The sequence below is a fragment of the Halichoerus grypus genome, chromosome 5 (assembly GCF_964656455.1).
Source record: "Halichoerus grypus chromosome 5, mHalGry1.hap1.1, whole genome shotgun sequence".
Classification (NCBI taxonomy): Eukaryota; Metazoa; Chordata; class Mammalia; order Carnivora; family Phocidae; genus Halichoerus; species Halichoerus grypus.
Genome location: NC_135716.1, coordinates 144,871,425 through 144,885,838, shown reverse-complemented (window position 1 = coordinate 144,885,838; position 14,414 = coordinate 144,871,425). Strand labels below are relative to the sequence as shown.

Sequence of the window (14,414 nt, the reverse complement as noted above, 5' to 3'; positions counted from 1 at the left end):
GGAACTGGTGAAAACACAAGCTTTGGGGGATTTGAGGAAAGAAAACAAACAAAGAAACAAACAAGAAAACCAGAACTGCAATTGGTGTGGGCTTGCTTCATTGTAGGATTAGAGGGCCAAGAGAAGACAAGGACCTCCCTAAAATCTTTCAGCACCACAGATGTTGCAGCCACCACCGAGGAGAAGGCAGTGGGCTGGGTGTGCTGGAAATACAACTCCAGACGGCGCGGAGGACTCTGGGTGTGGGCAGACACCTCTCCCTACCAGAGCGGGCACGTGTCTGTGAGCTTGGGAGCGGGAGCACTCCTCCTCCCCCAGGGAACCGGAAACCTGGGGAGGGGGCCCAGAGAATGCAAACATCTGCACCCTGAATGGGGGGGACGGACCCCGACGACAAGCAGACTTCCAGGCAGGGCAGAAAAGGGAAGGAACACCCTACAGCAAAAGCCTCCCGATGTCGCTAAATGAAACTCCCTTCTCCTTATTTAGACTTCCAGCTTCTTTTAGATAGTCAGATCAGCAAACTCTCTGCCACAGTACTACAGGAAACAGAGCCACATTCAAATACTCAGGAGAGTGGGAAGCAACCGTGAGAAGGTTCGAGAACAGGAAAGGCCTGTCAGACCCCTGCCTGATGGTCCCGTGGGAGCCTGTCCCTGTGGGGCCTGGAGCTGGGGCACAAGGAGTGACCAGTGTGCTGTAACTGCAGAGCTGGACAGGGCACCTGACGTCATGTCTCCCAGAGATTTCCGAGGGGTCCTTTGTGACAATGGAACCTCTCTGGGCAGAAGAAATCTTAGCTTGGAGCCTGGGACCTGAAACGGGCAGAGGCTCTGGGTGGAAGGGGGTAAGGGGGTCTTAGGGGCCCTGGCCAGCCTAGTCTCCTCTCACTGGGGTGGCATCACTGAGAACCAGGGGTACACACTCCTCCTGCCCTCACATCAAACAGGGGGACCGAGGCTTACTAGGGCCCCCTGAGGTCAAATGATTCACCCAAGGACAGACTAACGGTGAGTTAGTTGTAGGCGGAGCTAGGACTGCCTCTCATTCGTGCCGCCTTTGGGTCGCAACAAACTAGGACCCTGAGCCAGTTCGAATTCACCTACCTGGGGTAGGAGGCTGTGGGATTCCTGGAGAACCCACACCACTGCTCGGGCACCAGACCCTCCACCTTCCAAATTCCTCAAAAGCCTCCCACGGAAGATCTGCCAACACCTGGCTGACCCACTCCCTCAGCTTCCCGGAGGGCCCCTCAACCTGACCTGCTGCCTACCGAGGGGGGCTGCTCCTGGCTGTGTGGGGGGCCAGCCCAGCCATGGGCAGAGGGGGCAGCTGGGGACTCGGCCGTGTCCTCTCCCCTCACCCCTGTGAGCTGAGTGACGTGAACGACGGACAGACTGTGGAAGGAGGAGAGTAGGCGGGTGCACACAGATGGCCAGGGAGCTGGACAGACAGACAGGGGGTTACCTGTGGGCCGGGCCCCATGGGCCCCATGCCTCGGGGAGGGTTCATTCTCTGCATTGATCCTCCCATGTTGGGGTGCCCTGTACGAGAGAGCAGGGGAGCTGTGAGGCGGCGGGGGGCAGACAGCACAGACTCCCCACACCGCAGGCGGCCCCGCCCAGCCCTCTACCTTGTTGTCGGGTGGGATCCATGGAATTGGGCAGCAGTGGCTGGGTCCCAGGAACTCCTCCCGGAGGCTGAAAGAGACGTGAGAGCTGCGCTGAGTGGCTGGGGGACAGAGGGAGACACGCCCGCCTGCCCCGGCCGCCACCACCCTTCTGGGGCCACGCATGGCCTCCCTGACCTGCCGGCTGGGGCTGGGGGCGACATCCCCAGGAGCGGTAGACAGAGGGAGCTGGTGTCAGCAGGAGGTGCTGCATGGGTGGGACAGGACCTGTCACACACCCTGCTGTCTCCACGGGGCTGTGCCCTGGCCGCGCCGCCTGCCATACACCCCTCCACGGCAGCCTGCCCCCCGCGCTCACCTCCCGGACCCCGGCCAGCGTGGTTTAAGCCACACCCTGTCTTTCCTTCACCCCGTGGAGACGTAACTCATCCTATCCCCTCCCCTAAAGTGTGGGGACCAGGAGACCCCCCCCAGCCAAAAATCCTATCACTACACAGGGGTCTTTTTACAGGGGCGTGGGGGAGGAGGTAGCCCTCGAGGTTTGGATGGGGAAACTGAGGCCCAGAGGCCCAATGGCCCCCCAGTCACCTAGTGGCAGAGCCAGGATGAGCACTCAGGGCCCCTAACTCCCTATCTTTGTCCTCCACATGAAATGCCCCCTTCTGGCCCCAGGGGTGAAGAGGAGGCCTTCCAGAGAGGGGGGAGCAGAAGGCTGAGTGAGAACCTGCTCCCCAAAGCCTGGTGCAAGGGGCAGACGCTGGTGTGATTACTATTAAGAAGGTGAGGACAAGGTTGCCACAGGTTTTCTGAGTGAATGCTTGGCACACTTGCCGTGAAAACCTACTAAAAGTGATTTACTTGGGACTGAAGTGATTTCAGTAGCAATCGGGAAGAAAAAAAAAAAAAAGGCAGCAGAGCTGGAAGGAAAAGTGTGCTTCTAGCAGGACTAAAAACAGGCCCCTGCCTTTGAGAGGGAAAGCATCTATGAAAGGGACCACCTTTTCCCATCTGCAGACGCCAGTGCTTCTCAGAGGCCGGGCCCCTGGGACAGGGACAGCCACCCCCCTCCATCCCCAGCCCTCACCGCGGCTGGGGGGGATGGCCCAGCGGGGAGCTCCAAAGCAGCTGTGGAACGAGGTGGTGGTAAGCAAAGAGACTAGTTCTCACTGCTGTCCCGAGCTTCAGAATGGGCTGTGTGTGTGTGTCCAGTGCGTGGTGGTGCTTGTGGTCGGCCACCCAAACCTGGGAGGACCTGCTGTTTCCAGGGCCTGGGGGTGCTCACAGTCTGTCTCTCTAGCCCCCGGTCTTAGCTCTTCTGACCTCTCGCTTTCTCCCAGCCCTGCTTCCTCTCCCCAGGCTCCCCAGCTCCGAATCATTTGACTGGTTTCTGTCTGCCCACTTGAGGGTGTGGGATATTTCTAGACCCCGGTTACAGGACCCTGGAGGACAAAAGCAGGCCTGCCTCTGAGGCTGTCTGGTTTGGGAGATCCCAGGATGTCGAGGTGGACAGGGGACCGTCCATGTCATAGAATGCCCCCACCTATAATCCTGATGGAGCACCGTGGGGGTAGGGCAGTCACTCCCTCGCCAGGTAGCCCAGTGAGGACAGCGACAGTTCTCAAAGGAAGCTCCTCCTTGGGCTCCCCTCACCCTGCTGTGTCAGGACCCAGGAGCAGAGCAGGGCTGCCTGGAGGCTCAGAGGGAGTCTGGGCGTCACTTCCCTCCAACCCTCACTGGGGTGACCCTGAGCTGGGGACAGGACGATCTTGGCCCCCTCTACAAGAGAAGGCAGACGGGCCGTGACCGAGATAACGGGTCTCACACAGAGAAGGCCGAAGCCTTCAAACCTAAGCAAGCAGCACAAGAACGGCTCGTGTGTGGCACTGCACGCACAGGCCGTGTGCACTCTGAGAGCCTGCTAGGGAAAGGGATGCTCTGGGGCCGTCCCACGGGCTCCCGGAAGTAGGCCAGCGCCCTCTCCTAGAGCGTCTGCCCAGGGAACGGCCAAATCCCAGCAGCGTCTGCACGGTCACTCAGCTGCCTGCCCCCGTCAGCCCCTGGGCCGGCGGGGGGCTCCTCTGGGACGTGTACGGGAGGGCTGCCTGACAAACCCGGGTCCCAGTCTTCCTCTCAGCCCCGCTGAAGCCCACTGTTCACCACCCACCCACCTACTCTCGCTGGAAAAACAGCAACGCTTTCTCTATATACAACCTGTCACCGGGGAGGCAGGTGGGAGGATGGCCTTGTAAGGCTCAGGGGACAGGTCGACAGTCCTTAGCTTCTTGTCCCCCCCGCCCCCAAGTGCCCTTCTCACTGCCCTAACACAGGAGGTCCCATGAACCCAAGCAAGGCGTGCTGCCTCTGCCCCTCCCCCTGCCACGGGGAGGGGCTCAGCTCACTGGGGTGGCAGAGGCTTCTGCTCAACCCGCAGCCCCAACGGAGGCACTCTCCGCGAACCCCCCAGGTGCAACACCCCTGAGAGGGGCACGTCCCTCCCTGGAGGGCAAACATTTCTTGAGTCCACAGGAAACCGGAAATCGGTATAGATTTCCAATGGTGGGGGAGGGGGTTGGCGGGAAGGTTACAAATTTGTAACGAGAGATGCAGATGTCGGATTCATTGTCCATTTGCTGTCTTGGGCACTTGCTCATGTTTAATTGATAAATAGGAACATACATGTTTCCTCTCGTGTCCCTTAATTGCTGGAGGAAAGCCACAATGATGGTAAGGGTGCCATCAGTTCTCGCCATGGGGCAGAGGTCCGTTCGGGCCAAGGAGAGCCCCAGGGTGCGCTGTGGGGGAAGGCGCTGCTGGGGCCCACACACGTGATGGCAGAAGAGGCCCCCGTGCTGACTGGGGCAGCGCGGTTACAACTCTGAAAGCTCACTGAATTGGGTGAGGGGCAGAGGAAACAGCACTGGGCTGGGAGCTGTAGACCAACTTGATCTGGCTTACTGCAGGACTCCGGGAAGTCCCTCCTTCACTCTGACCTTCTGTTTCCTCGTCTGTGACATACCCAAGGGTCCCTCCTTGTTCAAAAAGGTGGGTCTCTAATTCTTGTCTAAATCTCTCCTTCACGTCAGAGAAAGAGGAAACAAAAGACTTTTGGAGGGAAAAAAATAACTGGAAACCTGATAGGCAATTTAACACTAAAATTTCGAGGCCCCTGACTATGAGCGTCTCTCCTAGGCCCTGCAGCTCTGCACTTGGAGGCCTTCCTTGCAGAGCCCTGAGAACAGAAACAATAAGGCCCCTCTAGTTGGTAACTGAACTCCCAAGTTCCAAAGGCAGTAGGGGCTGGACGCGCTGGTGATGCGGTCACATCTTTTGAAGGGTTTTTGTAAGGGCACTCTAAGAATCATACATAAAAAATATTTTGGCATGAAAAGAAATCTCCCTAATGTTTCTTTTTAAGTTTCTTTTAAATCCATCAATCCTCAAAAGATATTTTATCTTTACCTCTCCTGGATGGGCTGAACTACGGAGGGTGGCACGGGGGCCGATTTCTCCAGACCACCTAAGAATTGCCAACCCTAATGGGCCAGCATAAGGCACACAACCCCAGGCTGAGAAGCCCTCCCCGTCAGCAGACCACTTTTCTAATTACACGAACAAATCCTTTCTTGTTTTGAGTTGGGTCTGGGAAAACAGGCAGACATTGCTTAAAAACTCACAAATGTCCTGCTCCGCTGCATCCAGGCTCCTGATCTAAGCATTCCTACGGGCCATTTCTCCTCTTAATAGCAGGATTATATTTACCAGCCTTGGCAATTCTCAAAAGCTTCCAGGAAAAAATGCACGTTGTCAATTAACTTCATTAAGGAGGAAGACCCTTTTCCAAGAAGGGCCTGGAAGGGAGGGGGCAGGGGCATTACCACCTTCTCTAGAATAGCCGCAACCCTGCATTCTCAGCCTGGCTGTTTCTGCTGCTGCCCTCTGAGCTCGAACCGGCTGCCCAAAGCCCACCAGGAGAGGCAGATGCAATGCTGGCAAAGGGACTATACCGGGGACACAGAGCGGACAAAGGGCCCTCCCTGGGGACCCGCCTGTAAGCTACCTCCCACATTCAAACCTGTCCCTTCACCTCCAAATCCTTTCCCCAAATTCTCATTGGAGTCAAAGTCCAGCGGGGGGCAAGGGTGGCTGGGTGAGGAGAGAGAGAACATGAAAAGGTACAGTACCTGGTTTCCCATTCTGATCGGGGGCCTGGGGCCGCCTGCGTAGCGCGGTGACATAAAAGGCTGCAATTATAGGGAATTAGTTCAATGACAGCCTGCGCTACTGCACAGGGACAAACACGAATGCGCTCCACGCCACCAAGTCCAGTTTTGTTACAACTAGTCATCTTTTCAACTCTCTTTCTCCCGGTAGCCTCTTCCCTCTGGGCACAACTTCCTTTGGGCAGAGGGAACGACAGATGCGCCTGGCACGGGCGGCTCCTGACTCCGCGTGTGCCCATGGACATCTAGTCTGGATGGCAGGAGAGTGCGGCTGGGCCTGGGCACGGGGTGCGGAAGAGCAGTTACAGCGGTGTGGGGCAAAGGAAGAAGACTCTGCTCTCGGGAAGGGCAAATCAACAATCAGAAAGGGACTCCTACACAAAATGTTCAGGGTGTGCGGACAAAGCTGGACACACACACACACACACGCACGCGCGCGCACACACACAGAAACCACCGACAAAGGGGGTGGGGAAGGGGAGCAAGGATCTGAGGGGGGAGCACAATGAGAACAGTAAGGGGCTAAGACGAGGGGCAGGAAAGCTTATCTCAGCAGTGAGAGTGCGCACAGAAAAAGGCTAGGGATGCAGCTTCGCTCACGAACAAATGGTTAACCGAACTCAAAAACCAAACCAAAAGTGAGAGAGGAAAAAACAAAAACGCAAAGGCCGCTGACAAGGTCACAGAAATATCTTTGCTTTTCTTTTGGTTTCATATCCAAGCTGGGTGTGATGTCCAAGGAATGAAGACTATCTGGGGGGGTGGGGGTGGGGGGGTGTATTTTTGTTTTTGTTTTTTTTAAATATCATCTGTCCGTAAAGACTCAAAAGCAATGGCTAGAGCACATTTTGATTTTTGTCTTTCCTCTGCTGGCTCTGTCCTCCTTGTGCCCCGCGCCCCCCGGCGGGCGGGCGAGCCACAGTGCTTTTACCTGACTGTGGGGTCCCATCATGCTGCTGGGATTGTGAGGTGGAGGCTGTGCGTGCGGCGAGGGCTGTGACCCCGGAGGACCCTGTGAGGCCAGACAGTAGAGGCAGGTTATAGATCACAGCACATGGAGAAGCGCAGAAGCTTAAAAGAACAAAAATTAAACCAAAACGAAGGGCAGGCGGCGGGCGTGCGGGCGGCGGGCTCTGGTTGGCGGGGAGGTGCGCGCAGCTGCTTGGGTCGCAGGCTCAACGGTGGGCGCGGAGAGCGGGAGGGAGAGAAGCCGATGAGCACACTCACGGGGCGGTTTACAGGGACGGAAAGTAACACCCAGCTCCTCCGTGGAAGCACGCAGGAGCAGGGGCCCGGGCACCGTCTACGGCTGGAGCGGAGTTTGCCATGTTAAATACGCTGGTTGTGACGGGCAAGTGCCCCTGCTCTGCGAAGCGTGCAAGGGCCGCTTCTGGGCGTGGGAAGAGCCTGGCAAGGCCCTGGTTTGGGGGAGCTTCCGGTCTGGAGGGGGACAGAGGCAGGATGCGGGTTCCTGGGCCGGTCTACTGAGGGGAGGGAGGCCTGGTGGGTGCACGAGGATAGACAGGAGGAGTCAGGTTGGGCCAGAGATTGAACAAACAAGGGAACAAAAGGATGGACGGTTACCGAGCACCCACTCAGTGAACTCTGTTAATTCACCTTCACTTGAAAATGCCCTCATGAAGTGGGGTTTCTCATTCTTTTTACCAACGAGGAAAACTGGGTCTCAAGGGATGAGGGAACTTGGCGACAGCCACACAACCGGTAGATGGCAGAGCCAGGATGGGATGCCTGATGGACCCAATGCTCACCCGGACTCTTGCAGCCCAGAGCTCAAGCAGGCATGTGCAGAGGGGCAGGGGGACGGGGCTGGAGGCCCCTGACTGCTGGGTGGAACGGCTGGGCTTTCCACTCCAGCCGGCGGTGAGCCACTCATGGTTCCGAGCTGACCCCAGAAGCCCTGGGCTATGCTGACCTTGACTCCCCCAGAAGAGATGGGCAGGTGAATTCACTTAAACCACAGGGTTGGTCAAACTGTGGGTTGCAACCCATTAGTGGATGGTGAAATCAATTTAGTGGGTTGCAACCATTGTTTCCTAAAAACCCGGAATGGAATAAAAAAACAGAAACTATCCAACAGCTCTGTGTGTACGAAGGCAAATCTTTTTCACTAACGTCTCTTCGTATTTATACATACGTGCATGTGTGTATACTGGTTCAGTGTCAAGTGTATTTCCTACTGCAGGTCAATCAAAAAACAGAAAAGGCCCATCTTGGAAGCTCCTTCCTGCCTACTTGGGACGTTCGGAGCCGGACTTGGGGGCTGGTGACAAGGAGCATGCCCTAATTCACTCTTCTCAACCCTCGATCATGCTATTACTCTTGGAAGTTGCTTTTGAGAAAAATCCAAAACCTGCACGGGGGATGGGGGAAATTACATTAAAGAGGAGAGGGAGAGAGTATCTTTGAGACAGAGGTAGGATTTTCTTTGTCAGCCTTCTCTCTCAGAGCCAGGCTGCCCAGCCTCCCCACCTGCTCAGAAAACACAGTCCGGAGCCGGGGCGGGGCGGAGGGGCTGGTAACAGGCCGTGGGCCTGGAGACATGGAGAAGAGGTGTGCCGGGAAAGATGGCGGGGGCCGTCCAGGAAGCCGGGGGCGCCACTGAGGACAGGCTGGAGTTTCTTGGCCAAGCGAGGGGCTGCTCACTTCCGGAGAGCTCTGCGGAGCAGATGTTCCCCTACCTGCCACGCTACTAATTTCAACAAGTGTGTGTCTTTCTAGCGGCTGCCAGCAACGGCATGGTTTGTTACCATGAGCAATTTTCTTAATTAACAGACATTAATTAGCCATTTAGCAATTTTGCAAGCATTTGTTTAGCGGCTTTCCTAAACATGAATACCACTGTGATAATGGCGCTGATTAGAGGGTCCCCTAATTAACAGTACAGGGAAGGAAAATTGAAATCACATAAATTAAAAAGGGAGGGGAAGCTAATGAAGGCGGGACATATTTGCACCTGCAAGTCTTTTGTACCATGAAACTTGGGTGCAATGTAAACAAAATAAGATAATTCAAAGCCAACCCCCAAAAAAAGAAAAATAAAAAGAACGGAAGAAGAGGGTTCGAGGGTGAGGTCCAGTTGCCAAGAGGGGGCAAAAGGCCTTCTGTTGGTTCTCAGCTCTTGGCAAGAAGGGAGCGCCTCCTCCCTCCAACCCTCGTGGCCCTCCCTGGTAAGATATGGTGCTTCCTCAGCGAGAGCGGCGTGTCTCCAGGCAGGTCCCCCACACCTGTGGCCCCATGAGCCAGGGGAGGCAAGTAGCGGCTGACTCGACAGCTGACGGTAGAAAATGTATGGAAAGCACCCCAGAGTGTCTGGCCCCCACAGGGGGTCCCAATCAGTGGCAACGCCTACTAAGGGCCATTGCTCGAGACCAGGTCCGGAGGGCCATTCCAAGCTGTCTCTTGGCCCTGGATTATGGCTGCTTAGGCCCCCCGACATTCAGAGGGCAGGCTGGTACGTGTGCCTCACCTCTCTACCTCCCTCAGAAGCTCCCTGCTGAACTCTAGTAACTGGTCCCCGAACGAGCGGCTGTGGTACAAGTTCGCCTCGAAGCAGCCACCTCAACACAAAGGCCAATGAGTATTAGGGGCCGGGAGCGGGTGGCTGGTGAGTGAGGCCCCAGGCCAGCCCAGCAACTTCTCTGGCCAGTAGGGAGAGGCGGGCAGTGGGCTGTTAAGTCTGGGGAGGGAGCAGCCTTCTCAGAAGTCTCCTCCCCATGACTTGGGAGCTGGGGTTTGGAACACCGAGGACAAGAGAACCCTGGCCCAGGCTAGCCAATTACCCAGAGAGAAAACCCCACCATGATCTCAAGACAGGTACAGATGAATCTCAACACTCGTGTACCCAGGGCACGGAGCTCCTCTCCCACCCCAGGGTAGATGTTGACCAAGCTCCGCTCGTGTACTTCCCAGCATGGCCCCCAGCACTACTGGGAGCTCTATGAGCCAGAAAGCTTTTCTTCCATGAAGTCAGAAGCCTATCAATTCCTGATGGTCACCCACATCCAGCCAAAGCTCCATCCTCCGTGTCTCTGCTACGTCCACTCAGCCTGGAGCTGTCTGCCACTCGATCTGTGTCTGGACCCGGTCCCCGAAAGGGTGTGCAACAGCACAGGGAGGGGACCTGCACACTTGGCACATTCTCAGGAGCCTCAGAGAATAGGGCACCGCATTGAAAATGTTTGCTTCTGTTAAGACGGCGATGACGACAGACCTGTTTCCATCTCCACGAGGAGGGACAGAATTTGCTGCCCTGTGGTTTAGCGCACCAGTAAGAGGAGTTTCTCTCCTACCCTGCCTTCTCAACAAGAGACCAACAGGTAGGTGCAGAGAAAACAGACTTTATGGTCTTTTCAACTCGTTACCCGCTTGGTCAAAAGGCTACATAGGATGCAGACCAAGAAGGATCTTGTTTGAGGATTTTGACCTTCGTTGGGATATTGGGCTTTTCTCTTCCCCAAACTGAACAGATGTGGCAGGGAGGGGGAGAGGATCGAGGCAGAAGGTGGGAGAAGGGAGGGAATCATAACGCTGATGGTACTGATGAGTTTTCCCACACAACAGGACGGCTCCCCCATGGGGCCTGCCTGGCTTCTACTCGCTGAAAGCTTTACAAGAACCCAAATTAGGTGTGTCTGGAAGGCTGTTTGGCCAAAAAGAGGCCGAGTCCAGCTCTACTTAGACCTTGGAGGCTTTCCGTCTCAGGAACTGCCTAATCCCCCCTCCCAGCAGGCTGCAGAGACATCTGCAGAGTCCTGGGCTAGACTGGAGTTGGGGGTCCCACTGGAAGCTTGGGGAGAGCTATACCTGCCCACAGACACTTGTTTGTTGGGTGGCCCTGACAGATCATCACTTCTTCAGTATCCTTCATTTACAGGGGAGAAAAGAGATGCCCAGGACAGAGGCGTGACCGGTCCGAGACCATAGAGAATTCGTTGGTGGCTGAGCCACATCTCCTAACCCCAGCGCAGGGGTCTCTTCATGATAATCACGTTCCTGTCCATTGTAGGTAAAGAAACAAGGTCTGGGTTCAAATCCGGACTCAGCCACTGACTGCACTTCCCTCGTCAGAGAAATGTGATAATGGGATAATAATGAAGCCACACGTCACCTGCATTAGCTCATGTAACCCTGGACTCCTGGCTGGAAAGGCTATCAGTCGCTCCATTTTACACCTCAAAAGGGTGAAGCCACTTGCAAAGCTATTAAGCGGTGGAACCAGCCTCCAAGTCCGATTCTAGAGCTCCAGCTGGCCCACTACTCTAACAGCCCGCAAGTGACGCCTCCGTGTCACACCTGGAGCACGAGGAGCAGAAAGGAACAAATCCTAGAGGCTGAAGGATGTGGGGGTGCAACTAGTCGCTCACCCACATACATATTCTGGATGCTGACCTCAGGGGTCTAGCCAGCCCCATATCCTGGGGGTGGGTCACGGAGGGGCATCAGACTCGTCTGGCCCTGGCCTGGAACTCCCAGGCTAGCTGGGGAGAAGGATGAGGATGTGACCAAATGAACTCGTGTCCATTTAAAATGCCATGGGGTCCAAGAGAAGGTGACAGGTAAATTGAGGCCCAGGATGGCTGGAGAATGTAGGCCAACAGGGAGCTGGGATGAGAACTGAGGTCCCTTGACTGGTCAGAAGTCTTTCCACTGCAGTGCACTGCCCCCCATGGGGTGACGGCAGGGAGGCCTACACCCGGGAGAGACCCCAATCAGGAAACCCTGTGACCGAATCTGGGAAAAGAAAGCAGCAAACGTGCCCACTTCCTGCCTGGGCCTTCATTCTGCCCCAGACCCTGTTAATGGACTTGCCACTCTGGCTCTGGCAGTCCCAAGATCTCTGACCGGAGATACACAATTCCTGCACTTCCTTATTTTTTCCTGCAATCCCAGCATTGGGTAGCGTCTAGCAGCCTCTGAGAGCCACCTAAGCAGGGCCTGGGGAGGCTTGGCAATGGTGTGATCGAAGCAAACACTGGACACCGAGAGTTCAGTGAGAGAGCCTTTGCTGTCACGGACATGGAGGGGAGCAGAACACCCCCAAGCACAAGTGATCCATGGTCTCTGCAGAAAGGCATGTCAGAGTGTCAGCACAAGCCACCCGTACCTCCAGGTCACAGCCGGGTTGAGTCCCCGCACTTCACCTGAAGCCATCCTCGAGAGGTAGACGGGCTTATGGCACGATGGGGGAAGCGTCAGGTTACACAGACCTGGCATCCGCTCCCAGCTCCTGCAGGGCACACTGTGAATCCAGTTTTCCTCATAAGGGGAAAAGGACATCACAGTGGGGTGGTGCAGGTGACAGCGCTAGGCACGTGGAAGGTCCCCAGTCTTCCGTGGCCGCTCGCTGCCCATTTACAAGGAAAGCAGGAGCGAGGCCTGCTCTGCCAGGAACACCCTCCTTAGCCTGTTGAAAGCCCACATACCCTCCCTCGAGAAGTCTGCTCTGCCCAGTCATGGTGTGCTCCAAAACACGGGGCGTCCTCTTCAGACATTGCGTCTGATTGGGAGACACCGCGTCCGCCGCTCGAGGGCACGGGCACTGCCTTCCACCCCATGTGTACATCCTGGGCAGGGCCCGAGGAGGGCAGCGAGGCTTGGCCAACACGCGGACCCTACAGCCGCAGTCAGCCAGCCCCTGGGTGGACACATCTAACACCTCTGAGTTTAAGGAACCAACGGGGTGACCAAGCTGGTCCTCTATAAACTAAAGACTCTTATGGAAAAGAGAGGATAACTCTTTAAAATTAAAAGTCAAATAGAAAAAAACCGCAGTGATTTTTTTTTTTTAAGGAGAAAAGTAGTAAGAGCTACATGCTAAGTTTAATATTTCCAAAACTCACCACTCCTTCACCCAGCACCACCTCACGCTCCCCAAAGCTGCCTTTCCCTGACTAGAAATCATGGACTCTCAGGGAAACAGAGCCGAGACTTAACTCCAGGCTTTCCGGGTGCAGAGGCGAGCCCGGGAGACAGCACACATGAGAACGAGCTGTGGACAGGGGCAAACGGCCGGGCTCCAGAGCCCAGGGCACTCGGGCTGGAGCTCTGTCTTGTCTCCCTGAGCCGTGGGCTGCTCATTGACAAAGTGGAGGAGTGTGGGTGACACGGAGTTCAGGTTCCTCACAGGGAAGCCCGGAGACCGCTCTGTAAGCCGCAGAATGCTACCTGCTTTACCACTGGCCAAATCTGCCTTCTGTCTTCACAGAAGGCCTTTGGGAAAGGCACTTGAAGTTTCAGGTGGCTCAGAGACTCGACACTCCACACATCCCCATCCCTCCTCACTCATGGGGCCCCTGGCCTGGCAAGGCTTGGAGGGGTAGGTTTTATCGACTGGCCACAGAGACGGATGACTTGCATTACTAGGGGCCTGTGTCATCTGCCTGTGGGGTGTGTCACTTTAACTGAGTGAATATAAAATTGCATTAATTCTACACATGGTAAAAAGCATGCGGTAGACAATCCAATTTGCTCCTTGGACACAGATGCTGACGGAAAATACTGTTAAGCCCATTCTGGGGAGAGGGAGCCGAGGTGTGCCCGAGTGCCACTGACCACCCCCCCAACGTCCGTCAACGCAGTCCACCTCATCCCTGGAGCGCGAACTTGACCACCTGGCTGGGTGAGGGAGGGAGAGCTTTAGCCGCCCCTCCCCTTTAACATGCACCTCATCAGAGGCAAAGTTTTTTCTTTACTACTGTGACCCACGGGAACAAAGCTGTCAGTGGCTCGCACAGCTGCTTTCCTCCCCCGCCTCTGTCTGGCCCCTCCAGGGAAGAGGCTTCTCTGCGTGTGTGTATATGGGAGGTACGGGCCAGAACTGGAGCTGAGGTTACCAACTCGAGGGCAGAGGGAGCCTGAGCCTTCTGTGTGCCCACCCAATGTGAGTCTGGGACACACCCAGGAGGTCCTCAGGGGGCTGAGCTGGGCCACCCCTGACGGCATGACCCCCCAGAGAGCTCCACGTCAGGGGCAGCTGGCTGCCTAGGAAATGAGCCCACAAGGGTCATGACCCTCCGTGGGCACTAGACGAGGACAGGTTTGGCCAGAGAGAGGTGAAGTGGCGGTGGCCCCTCCTCCTGGATGGTGGGGAAGTCGCCAGTTAGAGGGAGGACAGCACACGACGTCCCCCCCTTGGGGTCACCTCTGCATACCATCAGCAATCTACACAGCCACCAAGGTCCACTCTGTGCAAAGATCAGCAGAAGACTCATTGATTTCTGTCTGAGCAAAGGCCCCAGCTGACCTCCCCTTCTCCCCGCACCTCTCTGAGCAGCCGGGACAGGGCTGGGCAGACGGCAAGGGCGAGAGGCCCACAGACTTGTGAATCTGGTGCCAAGACACTCACGGGAGGTGCTCAGCGAATGTTCTCAAGAGGTATGAGGCATGCTTGCCCCACAGAGACAGAGACAGAGACAGAGACGCAGAATCAGCAGGCGATGGTTTTCCAAACAAAGGGAGGAAGTGTGGCGAATGAAAGCAGTGGCAGTGTCCAAGACCTAATGCAGAGCTCTGGCACACACCGCCTCCCCTGCCTCCACCCCCAG

General features: G+C 56.1%; 1 protein-coding gene across 10 annotated transcripts in view; it reads right to left on the bottom strand.

The window, feature by feature from the left end:
- The window catches only part of SSBP3 (single stranded DNA binding protein 3), a 161,913-nt gene that overhangs the window by 19,358 nt on the left and 128,141 nt on the right, over positions 1–14,414 (bottom strand). For 4 of the 10 annotated variants that reach the window (XM_078073100.1, XM_078073101.1, XM_078073106.1 and 1 more), the window contains 4 exons: positions 6,782–6,862; positions 5,812–5,871; positions 1,634–1,700; positions 1,468–1,544 (listed from right to left, as the gene is read on the bottom strand). In XM_078073100.1, coding sequence (XP_077929226.1) covers positions 1,468–1,544; positions 1,634–1,700; positions 5,812–5,871; positions 6,782–6,862 — 285 coding nt within the window. The remainder of the gene's footprint in view (positions 1–1,467; positions 1,545–1,633; positions 1,701–5,811; positions 5,872–6,781; positions 6,863–14,414) is intronic. The other 6 variants (XM_078073102.1, XM_078073103.1, XM_078073108.1 and 3 more) reach the window with 2 other exon arrangements.